General features: G+C 43.7%; 1 protein-coding gene across 3 annotated transcripts in view; it reads left to right on the top strand.

Annotated features, from left to right (window-relative positions):
• The first annotated feature begins 5,219 nt into the window (after positions 1–5,219).
• Positions 5,220–17,016, top strand: part of ANTXR2 (ANTXR cell adhesion molecule 2) — a 96,386-nt gene continuing 84,589 nt past the window's right edge. Inside the window, exons 1-7 of one of the 3 annotated variants that reach the window (XM_008497460.2) lie at positions 5,220–5,413; positions 6,325–6,396; positions 7,393–7,464; positions 13,925–14,006; positions 14,984–15,097; positions 15,193–15,261; positions 16,084–16,164. In XM_008497460.2, the coding sequence (XP_008495682.2) occupies positions 5,259–5,413; positions 6,325–6,396; positions 7,393–7,464; positions 13,925–14,006; positions 14,984–15,097; positions 15,193–15,261; positions 16,084–16,164 (645 nt within the window). In that variant the 5' untranslated portion in view covers positions 5,220–5,258. Of the gene's footprint in view, positions 5,414–5,625; positions 5,709–6,324; positions 6,397–7,392; positions 7,465–13,924; positions 14,007–14,983; positions 15,098–15,192; positions 15,262–16,083; positions 16,165–17,016 lie in introns of those variants that run through there. The other 2 variants (XM_030450007.1, XM_030450005.1) reach the window with 2 other exon arrangements.

Here is a 17,016-nt window from a genome sequence, read left to right on the forward strand (position 1 = left end):
AATGGTCCAACATGGATATCTCAGTAACATCACTCTGCAGTCTCCCATTTATACCTTCTCTTATCCAGCATATTGCAAATATTTAGGTTTCCTAGTTTTCAGATCTTTTTGGTTTGGTTTGGTTTTTGTGGGGTTTTTTGTTTGGTTGGTTGGTTTTTTGTTCTTTTTGTTTCCCCATTGTGTTTTTGTGTGTATTTTCTGCAGGTACTGCATACTGTTTAATGAGGTTGGAAAGGAACAGCCGGTCAGGAATTCTGAGCTTGCATAAGTCCCAGATTTGTCTAGACAGATACTTTCCATCTGGATGATACATGCAACACCACATGAACATGAAAATTCCTGTGTTACTTAATGCTATTCTTTTTATTAATTCATTGCTTCACTAATTTACAGAATGGTCACAGACCATGAGGCTACATCTGTAAAGAGGGAAAAGGATTTGTGTCACTAGTCCTCCAGGAGGCAGCTCCTGAGTAACTGCTGCCTATTGTCCAGCTCCTGGAGTCACTGTTTTTCCTTTTGCATGAGACTTCCACGTGCTGTTTACTTCCTGTGACAGGACAAGAAAACCACTTTCCTGTGAGTTGCCTTGAGTAAAATTTCATTTTAAGCTAGAATGGCTGAAGGTTTCACATCACCCATCCTGTAGCACATGGCAGAACAACAAATCCAGACCTTGATCAGAAAGTCTATTTAACTCATCAGAACTACAGCCTCACACAAATATACACACCAGTTTCTTTTTTTTTCTCCAGAAAAAATGCGGGCAATTGCTGAGTCTCCCCTAGAAAGCATGGCTGTTGTACAGAAAGTACCAAAATGGAAGTGAATGGGCAACAAACACCTCCTGACTCTATGTAGTCTACAGAAAATGCAGCCTGTGTACTCACTGATGCTCTGCTTGACTTTGGTTAAGCCCCAAGGTTTTTTCTCCTCCTGTTGAGGTCACCCCAACAGTTCTGAGAACTGAGAAAGGAGGCCCCTAGGCCATGTGCAAATTGAACCAAATGTGTTAAATAGCCATGAACTACTGCCTAGTGCCCTCTCTGTGGCTATCTCCCTCTCATCCAACAATTGCAGCAAAGGAGTGATTTATCTGCTACTTCAGCAGAAACCACAGGCAGGAATTCACACACTTGGAAAAAGGAGCAAGCCCTGGCTACCACAGATCCCCAGTTGGCAGGGGTAGCTTGTTCCAAGCATGCTCAGTCACATGCATGTGAAGTAAAACTTCCAGCAGCTGAATATGACACATACTCCCATCCCAGGCAAGCACTCCTGGGGCTCAGGCTGGATCATGCAGCTCTGAAAGCTGAAGTGCAGCTTGTTTTGGACACACTCAGAAAGCCTGCTCTGCCACACCACGCACCTCTGCAATGAGAGATGAGGTGCCACTGAGCAGAGTTCCTGAGAGGTAACAGAGCATCAGCCTCCCCTTGTTCTGGATCTTTGGCAAAGCTCAGGCTTCCCAATCCTTAACCTTCCATGTTTTGTGCATCCACAGGCACTGTAAAGTACTGCTTGCTTACTTTTTAGCCTTGCTAGCTCAAAGACATTAATAATTTATGAGCGAGATCTTTGGCTAACACACATCACTGTTGTTCCATGGACTTCTGTGAAGTTTCCAGCTTGAATCACACTGAGGCTTGGCTTTGCATTTGGATCAGCATGGAGAAGGCATTCTGACATGGATGTGGCAGGTCAGCACTGTGCCCACAGGAAACCATCCAAAGACAGCTGGAAATGGGATGAAATGAAAGATCTCTCGCAGGCCACTTGTGTCTACGGCTTTCCCAGCTCCTGTTGCAGAGGGAAGAGACTTTAGATCCTTTTTGGAGCAGTGACATGCCTGATTCACCTACATGGCCTGCAAGAGCCACAGGATCCTTCTTAGGTCATTGCCTCAGTTAAAAAAACATTCTGTTGTGTCTGTGCTTTCACTTGCTGCTAGCCTAAGATGTGCAGATATGGTACAGCTTAGGACTGCATTCTAACTGCATGTAATTCTGTGCATGTATTTCCCATACTTACTTTTGTAGAGCTCTTTTTGGTCCTCCCATTTGAACTTCCTGACAGAGCCACTTCATCTGACAGTTTTTCTATGCTGGGAACAAAATTAATTGATACAGAATGGAAAAATATATATTGTCATGCCAGTACATATTCAACATTAAATTTATTTGGGGCTTTATCTATGACACATTACTGCACATGGGGGAAGTTGACTGCAATCTGCAATCCACAAGTCATTCTTTCTATGAGAAATAGTGCTTGTTTGCAGACTAAGGCTGTTCAAAACTCTGCAGCAGGGAAAAGAGAAATAATTTGTTTGATCTCACAGTGATGGAACTGCATTGTGACCTAATTTAACAAGAAAATATCTGATAATTCTGCATGGACTCCTGTTGTTCCAACCAGCAATTCAGCATGGGAAACCTGTCTGTTAGAGGTGACAAGACGATGGATGTTAAAGACATCAACTTTGCCAGAATACCACTGGTGTGACTGATACCGGATTCTTCTTGTATTTTTTCATGCATGAACAAGAAAGATCTTGACCAAGAGATGGAGGTTCAACAAGGATAACAAACATCAGCTCCCCCATATTGTGTCATTTTCTTACCTATCAATGATGCTCAAGCTGTCTGGACTCCCCTGAGCAATATGCCAGCCTCTGTGTCCACAGTTAAACAGAGATCATAGAATTGTAGAATCTGCGGAGTTGGAGGGGACCCATCAGGATCCTCAAGTCCAACTCCTGTGGAAGCCTGCAGTAAGCCATGCTTTCCCAGCAGCCACATCACTCAATTCTCGCCAGAGAGGAAGATGAACTGTGTTTCTCTTTCAAACTCTTCTTCAGCAACTCCTCTTGAATCCAGGATACACTTTGTTCCACCTCCCAGGTCAAGGACCACCCACTGTAGGGCCTGGGTGTCTTGAGCACTAGTTGTGCTGTGGGAAATGTGCATGCTCACCACCCAAAACCTGAGAGGCTCCATGTTCCTTCCCACCTGTAGTCCCTGCACATCAGGCGTCCCATCGTGCTGGCGCTGTGACCCGAGGCGCCCCTGCAACAGTGTTTCTCTCAGGGAGGCTCCATAAGTGCCCACACCTCCATACAACACCAGCAGGATCAAATGAAATACGGTGGAGCAGTGCCTGTTGAAAGTGAAATGTAAATAAAATAACAAGAAACAAGATTCTTAGAATGGGGGGGGGGGGGAAGAGCATCTTCAGATCAAACGGTAGGGTTCCAGGTAATATCCTCTACACAGCCCCATAAAACAGTAATTTAATAACAGCTATGAGGCCATGACAGCTTACCGCTGATCACAAATCCAGACTGACTCATGAATAATTTACTTGGCAGGTGATAAGGGAAGTCAGTAATTTCAGTTTTGTTTTGTTTTGTTTTCCCTTGGTAAATTACTCACCCTCTGACCACTTCCATTGCAAGCCAGAACTGTCAGAACTGGAAGAAAACCTGTTTTTTTTGTCATAAGGCATGAGGCATCTCTGAACTGTTTTATCTTTCCACAGTTGGACAGCCTTATTGATGCACTGCTCCTGTGATTGATGTCATGATGAGAGACAGGCCTCTGAGAGCTCAAGCACATTACTTGGCCAGTACAATGTAACTTACATTCTGAGAGAGAATCCGAAGTCTGGTCCTAATGTGAAGTCTCCTGAGGTCTGGTGCTTGAGAGCCTCGCACGTTGAGCTTCCATGCATTGTAGTGATGAGTGTAGTCCACTGCAAATTAAAAGTCCTCAGAGTAGATACTATTAAAAAAAGCACACCAATGGTAAAAAAAATAATAATCAGCTTTATTTCAAGTCCTCTTAATCACTTGTCACATAGTGCTCTTGAAGAAAACTCCAGAAAAGAAACAAAAGAAACAAAGAAATAGAGGCTAGACACTTAATTTACAAGATAATTTTGGTTTATGCACCATGTCACATGATTAGCACTTTTTCTTCACAGAAAATTCACGCATCGTTTTAGCCTTCAGATAGTATTTTAAGCTTATTAAGCTTGTCTGAACTTCCTGGGAAAATCTGAAACCACAGATGGAAAAATCGTAGAGATAATATTCTTACAGCAGAAAGTGATGCTTTCTACAGCCTCACGTTCACTGTGAAGGATCCATCTTATGATTCGAACCAAATGCCTGCTCTATTTTTAGTTTTGCATAGTCTATTGTACAAACGAGTGCATTTTGGAGGTCACCACGTGCACAGTCGCAGAGCAACAGTTTGGATCTCTTGTAGACAGTTGGAGGAAACAGCCAACATGTATGGCTGCAACATTGCTTGCAGCAGCTTTCAGCTGGCTGATTTAGAAAAGTGTTCGGCATTCAGTGCCCCTGTCAAAGAACCGTAAGATTTAGTAAAAATGTAGAGGGGGCAAAAAAACCCAACAAAACACAAAGGATCCCAGGAGTTTCATGGCTAAACCTTGGACGGGCAGATGAGACGGCCTGAGCTCTGGGGCAGGACAAGTCCCGGGTCCCAGCGAGTTTAGAGGCACCTAGGGAGAAGCTGCCTTACCCCCATCACCCCCCACCGGCACGAACAAATTCGAGAGCCGCGCGTTTTGTTTTAACTACGCGTTTTCAATATTAGTCTGGAACGACACGTTCCTGGCATGTCGCAATCAGCATTGTCGGCTCCCGCGGGCTTTTAAACTTTGCACGAGCTCGGCTGCAACCGGGCGGGGCAGGGGACATGTACGATCCCCGGGACCGTCCCATGGGTGGGCTTCACCAGCCGCCGAGCCCCCGACCCACCGCACCCCGGGCACCGCCACCTCTGCCCGCCGGCACTCACCGGGGAGCGGCTGCCCCGCACCCGCACTGCCACCCCGCAGCCCCCGGGGGCTGGGAGGGTTCGCTCCGACTCCGGCCGCCATGGGGTCAGCCCCAGGCTGACGGCGAGGCCTCCGCCCGCCGGGGAGGCGCCTGTGGCGGGGGGCCCAGCACGGGGAGGCCGTTGCCGGCGTGGCGGGTGGCCTCCGGGGCCGAGCGGGTGAGGGAGGGAGGCGGGCCGCGCCACACAGGCGTAGAGTGGCGCGCCGAGCCCGTCCGGCTCCGGCCCCCGCCCCAGGCATCGCCGCTGACGGGCGGGGAGGGCCGGGCCGGGCCGGGCCAGCCGCGGCGGCGGGCGGGGGGCGGCCACTTGAGCAGCGCGCGCGTCCGCTGAGCTCCAGGACGGCAGTGCCAGGCTCCCGCCTCCCCTCACCGCCGCCTCCCCGGATCCATGGCGGGGCCCCTGCCCCAGGGGCGCCTCGGCCCGGTGCCGCCGCTGCTGCTGCTGCTGCCGCTGCTGCTGCTGCCGCTGCTGCCCGCCGCCGCCCCAGCTCCAGAGGGACCGTCGTGCCACGGAGCCTTCGACATGTACTTCGTGCTGGACAAGTAAGGGGAGCGCGGGGGGCACACACAGACACACACCCGGGGACACAGAGGAACACTCAGACACACCGGGGGACCACGGGGACGGATACGCACAGACCGGGAGACGCAGTCGGACACAGGGAGACACACAGACAGACAGCCGGGGGATATGGGCACCGCCGCCGCCTTGCTCCGGTCGCGGCTTTTGTTCCGTTCGCGCGCGCCCGCTGCAGCCCCGGCGGGTGCGCGCGCACCGAGCTAACGGTCGCCGCGGGGCTGAGGGAGCAAGCACGCGCCGGGGCCAGCAGCTGCCGCGGTTCGTGAGGAGACGGGGCGGGAAAGGGGAGGGGGAGTCGGGGCGAAGACCCTGTTGGTCGGGGAGGAGCGCGGAAAGTTGCGGGTTGTGGCTGCTGGGAGGGTCGGGGGGAGGCTTGATCTTCCTTTCCCTCGCGGCTATGGGCGCGATGGAGTTGGCGGAGGTGCCTTTTCGGAGCGAAAGTGCACGGTGGACATTTAAAAATTTATTTTTTTTTTTTTTTCCGGCAGTCTGAGCGGCCGGGCAGCATCTGCCACCCCGTCTCCCTCACCAGCTGCTGGTGGTCGTGGTTTTTTTGTGGTGAAGTTTGTTCGTTTGTTCATAACGGGTGGCCCGTTATGGCCCCGTTCATAACGGGGGGAGCGGTGGTGCCGCGGAGCAGGGCTGCTGCCGGCGTGCCTGGCTCTGCGGGAGCTGTGGAACGGTCGAGCTTTGCCGTGCCTCAGCTCGACAAACTGTGACAGAAATTACATGCCAGTTCTGCCGTGAGCCAGGGTTGGAAATAATTCGAGAAATATATAGCCCGGTACTGCCTGCTTTCTCACTGAAATGGTCACCCTTCCTTGCCTGGTCCCCTTCCGTCAGGCCTACTAACGTGCTTTTGTTTTCTTTTCAGATCTGGGAGTGTAGCGCAGAACTGGCCTGAAATATTTAATTTTGTAAATCAGCTGACAGAAAGATTTGTGAGGTGCGTTTTACTCCCTGTGGCATCTATAATTCACCTTAACAAGCATTATGTCTTTACTAGCATTAACCCAGTTAATGCTGATACATAAATACTGTAAATTATAAAATTACTGAATATATTGAAATTGTCATAATAATAATGAATATTAAAAGCAAATAGATGTGTTACAAGTTACCTTAGGAAAGCTGCTGTCTTGGGCTTCCAGGACATCAGTTTTTTTGCATTTTCCACTGACAGCTGGATATACCTCCTCATAATCTTGTTGGAAGAGACAGGTAGGCTTCACTTGTCTTCAAAAAAAGAATTCCTAACCAATTAATAAATAATATAAACCAATTATATTTGTATAAAGCCAATTAATACAATGTTGTATTTTATAATGATGTTTCCCAGATACTTTTATGGAAGTTGATCTTAAGCGTCACAACTCTGTGTCATGAAAGAGTTTGTCATGCTACTTTTATAGGGTGAATCAGTTTGAAGGCACTGTTTAATTGACTTTGATGATTTTAAGACCAAGCTGCACAGTTTGAAATTTACATTGTGTAAGGGGGAACTGACTTGAATATGTCCATGTGTATCCTGAAACAAGAGCATACCTTGACTGTAGGTCCCTTTGTTTTACACCATTGCCCATGAGAAAATAAAAGGATGTGTTAGCTTTCTGTACCTTGATAGGTTGTGACCTATGAAGTTCACTTTCAGCTGGGTTGCAGGAGATCTTAACCATTAAGCTTAGCATGCCTTGATCTGAAGTCTAGTCAGGCAAGACAGAATAATTCTGCTGCTTCATTCTCAAAGCATCTATGTAAAGAGTAGATGGGCAGAAATCCTTTAATTCCTCTCATTCTGGGTTTGTAGTTCAAAAGTATGTTCTTTGGAAACTGAAGAATAAAAACGATACTAACGAAGCATGAGTAAGTGAATGAAATGCTGTGCCTCTGCACATTTCATTTGTCTAAAGTGGATTTTTTTCCTCTTTCCCTTTTATAAAAGCCCCAAGATGAGATTATCATTCATCGTGTTTTCCACCCAGGCACACATCATTATGCCATTAACTGGAGACAGGTTAGTGCACTGCTTTTTTAATTCTCCCTCTCTCCCCCCCCCACCGAGGGTTCTTATTATATCAGACAAGCAGTAACAGATACTGAACAATAACTGATACCTTTAAGTGGTGGCCAGTCCTGAAGCCTCTATGCACAGCGGGTTTAATTTTATGAATGGATAGCCTGGTGAAAAAGGAAGAAGAGCATAGGAAATAAATTCTTGATGTGAACTCTGTCACGGCTTTGCAGTATGTTTCCATCTCTTACTGCATCTTCCTTGGCACAGCAAGAGAAACAATTCTTGCTTTTACTTCTATAAAGCATCTGTAGATAAGCCTGCAGTACTTTTTCATGTCTAGGTAAAGCATAGAATGGTAAATCAATGTTTCCTGTCATCTCATATAAAGTAGGAGTTTCCATTTTGCCTTTTCAAATCATGACTTCAAAATCAGTTTTAGGCAGTAGATTTGTTGTCACTTGAAAGATGTGAGATCTTTCCATCACTGTGATAATGTATGGATGTATCTGAACTATTCCTTTCAGCTGATGTTTCAAAAAGCAATGGAATTCAAGGCTGCTTACTCTGATTTCTAAAGCAAATAAGGATTAGCATCTAGAACAGGCCAAGGATAAGTGGGGGAAAACAGGGCAAAACCAGGTAGGGAAGACATAATTGCAAAAGTAACTACTAAAATCAGAGGGAACTGGAAAACAATATTGTAGAAGTGATGGTTTCAGCAGAGGACAGTCACACTGTCATCAGTCCTCCAGCATCTTTGTCAGAAACAACATGACCTCCTCTCTCTTCCTTCTGTCTAGAAGCTAACCACACTGCACAACTAGGATTTATAGCATGTGGAAAAACCATTTAAGAATCATTTTAATGACCTCTGGCAGGGTAGAAGTGAGGTAGTCCTTCCTTTACTAGAGTCAGAGTCAATACAAAATGTGGTCTGCCATAGTCAGTTTAATCTGCAAATTGTTTTGTGTTTTTTTTAAAAAAAACATAATAGCATGTATAAGCCTTACTGAAGAGACCTGACACTGGCAACAGACAACTATGTCACACCTCAGAAATGTATGCTGACATCCTGGAATCAGCGTATCTAAAGCCCCAATTATAATTCCTGCTGTTTTGTATTTTAAGAAGTGGTCTGAGTTAAGAAGGGCCTAGCTTTCACTTCCCCAGCCTGGACTTGGATACCGACTTGCTCTCTGTGGGGAGAGGCAAGGTTATAAGTCATTTTTCCAGATGGCTTGAGAGAGGTCAGGAGAGGACACTTCAGCTTGTTGTAAGGACTGCTGAAGTCAATGAGATCCTTTCTTTTGATTTCAATAGGCTCTTAATCCCTGTCAGTGGTGTATTCCTGATCACGCATGCAGAGTCAGCACTGATAGTGTACAGGCCTTAGAATACTTGTGCAGAGCTCTGGAACCCTGACATGGAAACACAAGCTCCTGTTTCATGGCCTGTCTGTGGCATGGTTTAAGCATGGAAAGAACCATGTTTTCCTTAGAAGTCTGGTTTAAACTATAGGAAGAACATTCTTGAGTTCTAGTGAATTCCTTTGTGCTACTTTTTTGTAGTGTGGAGTGATTTTGTGAGTGTCCTAGGAGGAACAAAATTGCTACTCTTATTTTATAGGGAGAACAAAGAAGGAGACAGTAGTAACTGTGACCATATGTGCATAGGTAAGAAGGGATAGATACAATTGGAACAGCTGTCCTTTTAAATATTAAAGAAGTCAACAGAGGAAAATGACACAGGATGTCTAATTTCCATTGCTTTAAACAGAAGTTGAGGATGCTAAGTACAGTACCGTTTTGGGAATGGGTGTATGATTATGGGTATTATGGCCTTGGGTTTTTTACGTGCATTTTGGACTTGCAGGGATGGTTTTCCCCTTGCTTACTTTTGTTTGGAAAGGCTTAGACTTCTAATGGTTTGCACAAAATTCTTGCTATTTTTTACTGCACAATAAAGCTGTAGATATAAAGAAACCCACACCATAGCTCCAAAGCCTCTAGATTACCAAATATTTTGTGACTACAAACAGTGCTGTGTTAATAACTCTGGAAACAGAAGTCACTGTTAACCACAGTACACATAATTCTATGATACATATATACAGTAAAAATAACATCCAGATGGAGAAGACTTCTCACAATGGCTATATCAATTTCAGAGATACACATTTTCCTTGTGAAATTGAGCTGGAAACTGTGTGCTAAGTGGTAAACAAAGACTTGTGCATTCACATTTATGGCTGCTAGTTTTGAGAAGCAAGTTGTTTCGAAAACTATATACACTTACTGATATCCAGGTGGCACAGTATCTTCTACAGTCTCTTTTGGCCAAGTATGTGCTGGCCAACAGAATTTCAGGTTCCTGTAAACCTGATTCTGCAGCATTTGATCCATGTCCATCATGGCCACGACTAACCCTGCTTGCTCTACTAGGTGAAACTCTTGCTGAAGCTAAAGAAAGGTTACATTAACAAGGGTGAAAAATCAGGATACTTAGGTACCTGGTACAGGGCCAACTGTACCTTACTGTGCTGGTCCATAGGCTGGTGCTGCTCACTGTCTACATGTAACCTAGCAAGACATTTAGTGTTTTGTGCCTTGGTCACATGAGCGAACCCTACGCTTTGGTTCAAGAAGCTTGCCAGAAGAGAACCATCTGCAGAGAGCATGTTCTGCAGAGTGTATGAAGTACATGAAAATCAGCCACTTATGTGTTGTCCATCTGGAGCCCATGCAGGAGGCCTAGAGTTTGAAGCAGAATAATTATTATAATGGTACTGAGCCCTCTGTAGTATTTGAGAGGTGTACAAAGCAGGAACCTCCTCCAAATTATGCATCTGCGGAGACTGATGTACAGGGTTCACTTTCACCAGTACAGTAGATCTGTTTGTTAGGGATGTAACCATCACTCTCTTTATGAAAGAGCACTCTTCCTACTTTGTTTCAGTAACAAGTTTGTGTGTTTTCCTGTTACTATACTTCTCTCAGCAGCAAAACTGAAGTACCTGTTTAATTTGCTTTTATTTGTTAGAGATGAAGTACATTGCCTTGCAGGCACATAGCCTCATTCCTGATGATAAATACATGCTCATTGGGAATCACAATCTGCCAGGGCTCATACTCTCAACACACTGAAAAACAATTAAAGATACCAGCACTTCAATAGGTAGAATGCTACATGGAAAAGAAATACAGGATCCTGTTCCCCATCCAGAAGAACTAAGAACACCCCTCCTTTAAGGCAAATGATTGTCCCTTTCTGTTAAGTGTAGTTTCAAAGACAGTATGGCATCTCTCAGAAGCTAACGTGGCTCATGCTTTGTAACTCATCTGTAGCTTTATTGCTGGTCCTCTCAAGGAGGCATGATCTACATCCTACTGCAGTAGAAGGAAGTTATTACCCGTCTTCTACAGCCTGTGCAAGGAAATAAGGCAATGCATCACTAACTTGGCTTCTGGCAACACTGTTAGACTGACTTTAAACAAGAGATAATACTAAGCAGTAACGAGAACTGTTGAGTTGGCTAAATAAAAACTTGCAGCTTGGCACAACAGGGCTGATGTAGAGAACTCTCCTTTGAACTGGTGACAATTGCTGTGGCATAATTCAGACTTAGGGAGGCACATAGTTACATTTAGACTTGAGTAGACCTGAATTGCGGAGCATGCTCAGATAAGAAGTTGCTATGTTTTGATTTGTGTCAGACTGTTTTTTTTCAGTTGTTTGCAAAGCTGAGCTGTTTTGTAATATCTCTTTAATAAATGCTCTGTTTTCAATTCTGAATGTAGTTATGCAGTACCCTGCTTTGGGGAGGCACTGGGGGTAGGAGATGAGCTCAGAGCAGACTTTGGCCAGTGTCAAAGTACCTGTAGAGGCCTGGATGCATCTCAGAAGCTGGCACAGCCTCCCTTGCAGCAAACAAGCCCTGTGGGGGACCTGATGCTTCCCCAAGGTCCTGCTCTCTGAGATGGTGCACAGCACAATTACCCAGGGAGGTATGAGCAGTGGGTACTTCTGAAGCTGCCACCAAAACCTCTCCTGACTGCAGCCAGGGCGGGGTTGCATTTGCATGCCTTTCACAGACAGGCTGTGTGAGCAGGGTGATGAAGAGCTTGTAGCCATGCTACAAGCTCTTGCTTGCCTAGCTGCTGCTGGAAAAATTATCTGACCTAGCTAAAAAGCTTAAAAGAGAGAACAGACAGGATATATATTAAAAATTGGATGCCTTTTCTAAAAAGCAGAGATGTGATGCAGCGCATGTGCTTAATGGGGAAAAGGTATTAAATTTATACTAATTCAGCCCAAACACAGGCTGTCTGCAAGTTGCTGATTTTATTTTGTTTTTCACCTCCCTTGTCTGAGTTAAACCATGAAGCAAATGGCCCTTCAGTCTTCATCACTGTGCAGAGCAGTGCCACAGCAGTGTCCTGACACCCAGGCTGAGGTCGTGGCTCTGTTATTTCAGTACAGAGGAGTTATACAACCAGACCTGAGCTGTGGATTTCTGTGGCTACAAAACCACTACAGAAAATAGAGGAGAGTTTAGAGAGCACTAAAAAGCAGGAACAAGGTCTTCAGAATGCTGTAGCTGGTTGAGTAAAGAGAGTCCTGTTCCCAAAGTGATTCAGTCAGACATGAGCTCCTGTGCCTGCCCTCCAAACCAGCTGGGTGTGAGTTTTATCCTGGTGAGGGTGCTCTTTGCTGGGACATCCAGATAAGGACTCACTCATACCTGACCAACTCAGAGCATGGGTGGAGCTTGTTCACATCTGGCTGGGCCTACCTAGTACAGATGTGCCCCAAGGGAGGGAAAGAGATAGTGGATGATTAAACGCAGCTAAAAATGTCATGCTGCCAAAGATTTTCCTGGAACCCTTTTTAAGCAGAGGCCTGGAAACACCAGAGATTTCTGTGTGACCGGGTCACAAGACATTTTAGATAAATAAAACTGAACTGATTGTACAAAATCTATTTTTGCAAAATGAAATCTGTTTCAAAAAACTGGGACTTCAGTTGCTGCTTGTTTCTTGGCAGCAGAACAGTAACGCCTGTGATGGGCTGCCACTCATTTCTGGCAAGCACTAAATATGTGGTTTATAATCTGCACTCATACATAATCAGTTTCAAGTTTCTATAGATGCTGAATGTAAAATATTTGGATCAAACAGACTGTATTATCTTACATAACTTACACTCTTCCATATATTCAATGCAACATTTCTCCCCCTTTTTTTCCCCCTTTTTTTTTCTCCTTCTCCCTCAGTTGTATCTGTTAATCCTGTGATTGGGAGCTTATTACAGCTATGTACTTTGAAACAGAGCTTCTAAACATAGAGGAAGCCCATCAGTGGAACAAATGACTAGTGGGTGACATTCAGGCAGAGTGGCATATGCATTCTCTCATTTTGCTCACCCTAAGGACTGCTTTCTTGCATCCTGTAATGTATTTTCCCTCCATCTCTTCACCCCTGCTGGTTTCCTTTTTGTCACCTGTTTGCTGTATTGTTCTATATATTCTGGCACAAATTTTATTCCTACTTAGTTTTCACCTGTCCTTTCCTAGCACAACTTTACATGGGTTTCACTAGAGCTTTGCTTGCATAAGAATTCAGAACTTCCAGATTATAGTCATTCAGTAGGGTATTTTTCCCTGATCATACTGATTTCACTGGGAATAATTGCTTTCAAGTTACCTACCAGCTTCTCCAGCCTTACCATCAGAGTTAACTGATCATCCCACAGTCAAGGTTGGATTTATTTCAAGTCTTGTGAGGAATCATGGCACATCCTTATCCGGCTGTTAATATAAGTCATCTGTGACCTGTTTAAATGTGATGTCTTGTCGAAGATGTCACAGAAAGGAAGTGACGCCAAAAATAAATAAAAATATACTTAATCCTAGTCCCTGTCCTTGGATGCAAGAGTTATCTTGTAAATGCTGCATTTGCCTAGTGCTAGTTGCTCTTTAAGGGTTTTTAATTATTGCAGTTCAGCCCCACCCCATTAAATAGCTGCATATTAACCTGGAAAATTTATCTAGAAACAGATCTGGTTTAGGGGATTTATTTTTTTAATTGCAGCATGACTGTAAGTGAAGTTGGTTTAATTGAGCAAAGCAGGCTTACTATAACAGAATTTCCACTGGGCTATTTAGTGCTGGTGCTTTGCTATTTCTTTGCAATATCTGGTCTGTCTGAAACATGTTACTTGATTCTAGCTCTTTAACTCACTGAGGCATATTGTGTTATTTAGGTCTAAAATATCTGTTGCCACAGTGCTGCTTACCCTGTGAATACAAAATCTGCCTCTACATGGTATCTCAGCTAAATGCTGAAATTTACAGATTTTACATTCAGATCTCCTTTATAACAAATACCATTTTCCCATCAATAAACTAACCTCTTTCTGCACTTCAAATTATGCTAACAGTAATTTACCTTTTTGTTTTCAGAGAGAAAATCAAGAAAGGTCTTAAGGATTTGGAGGAGGTAAAACCAGCAGGTGACACATACATACATGAAGGATTAAAACAGGTAGATTTTAGTTATCTTACATTCAAAATGCCCTCTGTTCTCACCCTTTTGATAACAACAACAACCTGCAACATAAATGGTTTCATGTATGCCTCAGTCTGTTACATTCAAATCATTTTGCTCTCCTAAGTCATCCCAAGATTGTGCAGATACTGTGCAGATCCCAAGCAGAAGATTAGCCATCACAGAAATTTGCCATATGGTATTTCTTTGACTTGGTCCTTCACAGAAGAGAGCTATTCTTTGTTGTGAATTTAACAGCTAACACAGCATACCAATTACATGGTAATAGCCACAGACAGCTTGGTAGGGCTAACAGTGCTTTCTAGAGCATGCACTTAGAGAGAGCTTACCACACAGATGAGCATTTTTGGGACAAATGGTCTTAGTTTTCTACTGTCTTAATTCTGGAGCACCCAGCTGCTTGTATTTTCTTAAGACATACAGTTAAAGTATGCTTTGTGATTTTACTGAAATACTTGGGTGTTGAAGGTGAGGGATAAGGTAAGGATCAAAGCTTTCACTGTTATGGATAGAAATTCAGTTTCTTCCTTTATGCCTATGGAGCCAAGTTTATCATTGTGATTTCGTAAGAAAACAGTAGTTTGGTTTTGGTTAAAAAAAAATTGTTTTAAGCCATCCTTTTTATATTTTGAGACTTACTGACTGGCATTTGAAATCTCAAGGGTAGCAAAGGAAACCTTTGATGAGAAGTGAGCTTCACAGCTCAAAGAGGATCTGTCCTGAAGCAAGTGTTTCCAAGGGTTGGTCAGTTAGTGACCCCAGCACTGGTGACTGAAAAGTATTGATGAGTTATTTCCTTGTCAGTAGTGAGTTAAAGGGAGGCAGAAGATTGTCATGAGAGATGGGTTTGAGGCTAAGGCTGTGTTCTGTTTCAGATGGTATATTCACTCAGAAGATTCATCTTGATTAAAAGTTCAGGTGTAATTTTAAGCTGGAAAAATGTTTGTTTTCAGGCCAACATGCAAATCGCAAAGCAAAATCGCAAAGCCTCAAGGTTTTCTAGCATCATCATTGCACTGACAGATGGGAAGCTAGATCATTATATTTCCTTGTACGCAGAAAAAGAGGTGAGCGTAGATTAAAATGCTTGTTATATTCTGAAGAGTTTAGGTGTTTCTGTGGAATCAAAACATGCTTATTCCTCTTTTCTGTTCTGGGACAGGCAAAGAAATCCAGAGAACTGGGAGCTAGAGTTTTCTGTGTCGGTGTCCTTGATTTTGTGCAAGAACAGGTAAGAAGAACATTACTATTTTTGATTTCTGGGCAGTGTGCTGTCACAGTTATACAGTTAATATTAAGTAATACAGAAATTATTGCACTGAAGTTAGGCAGTATAACATCTTCTCTGGCTCAGGAAGCAGACACTCAGATGTGTACAGAGATATAAATAGAAGATGTGGGGATCGCTTCCATTGCTGAGAAGACCTGTTGGAAATACCTTTGTTGGATGGTAGTTGCCAGCAGGGAAGGATGCAGGCAACCTCCCTTTCATTTAGCTGGTAAGTGATTAGGCTACAGATTGCATGCACACAGCAGCTGTAGACAGGCTTCAAGCAGCGTGTGTAACAGCCCTGAGGTAAGAAAAAGAAAGGAGAGTCCATGCTGCCCAGGCACTGAAAGCTCTTCCAGAATTCCTATGTCCTACTGAAGGCTATAGGTACTCCTCTGTCTTGATGGTAACTTAAATGGAGAAATATACAAAAGGCTCTCTACTGCATAAGGCACATAAAAAGGTGTATTAATCGAGGGAGAGCAAACAGGGAAGGTAAATCTGGAAAGAGTTATGAAGTCACTGCCAGGACAGATGCCCTTAAAGCACCTTTAATGTGGTGGCTTGACGTGATGGTAGCCACTGTACCATTTCGTTAGCTGCAGTAGGTTGTAATAACTCCTCTCATTTAGAAAAGTCATGGTTAGATGTGAGGGGACTCAAGATTTTACTTCTCTTTGCAGAGTTGATTTTAGACATTTATACATTTTAAGGGTGAAAAGCAGTGTGAAGAATTTAGTTTGCTGAATGATTTATATGTTTGCATGTGTTTTCTCTCCAAAGCTTGAAAAAATTGCAGATACAAAAGAGCAAGTCTTCCCTGTCATTGGAGGATTCCAAGCACTTAGGGGGATAATAAATTCTGTGAGTATCAGGCAATAAGCTTAACATTTCCTCAAGATTATAGCATATTCTCCACTCCCACTTATTTTCCCAGGCAGAATTGGTTCCTAAATCAGTAATTGCAATATATTAAGTTCTCCTTATTGTAGAGATGCAGTTCTGTAAATAATGTAGCCTGCCACTCTTGCCATTACTCATGCTCAGATGTTACGTGGAGTTGGAAGACTCCATACAAGGGTGATGAGTTTGTGGAGGATGAATTGAGGGATGTCTGCTATAGGTTTAGTTTGAAAAAAATTGAGACTTTTACTCCAGGAGAGTTAAAAACAACTAGTTGAAATCATTAAGCAGGAGAAAAATTTAAGCACTGCCCAAATCTTTGTACAAAAAAGCATTCTAAATACATATTTTAGCCTTGACTTTAACTATTTGTTTTTCCAGCAAAAACTTTCAGTTCCTTTTTTCAGCATGCCATGAGAAACTCTCATAAGTGAGATGTGGCCATTAAAATGATTACTCAGAATTGCAAGAAGGATTCAAAGCATGAGGAACATTTTGGTTGTGATCAGTGGCTTGACAGTATTTTACCTGTGTGTCAAGAAGACACCTTTCGTTATGTGACCTAATTTATTTTCCTTGTCTTAAACTAAAATCTGTGTTTTGCACAAGGCTAACAGTGCTGCTCCGGATGCATATAGGCAGCACTGGAAGAAAGCTTACTGTCAAAAGTCAAGGTAAAATCAATAAAGTAATTCATTTGCCTTTCCTCCTTTTTAAAAAAACAATAACAGAGGATACTACTCACATACAGGATAATATATGGTCATGATTTTACCACTCCTTTGAATGGAATGTTTTTTTGTGGAATTTAAT

The sequence above is a fragment of the Calypte anna genome, chromosome 4A (genome assembly GCF_003957555.1).
Source record: "Calypte anna isolate BGI_N300 chromosome 4A, bCalAnn1_v1.p, whole genome shotgun sequence".
Lineage (NCBI taxonomy): Eukaryota > Metazoa > Chordata > Aves > Apodiformes > Trochilidae > Calypte > Calypte anna.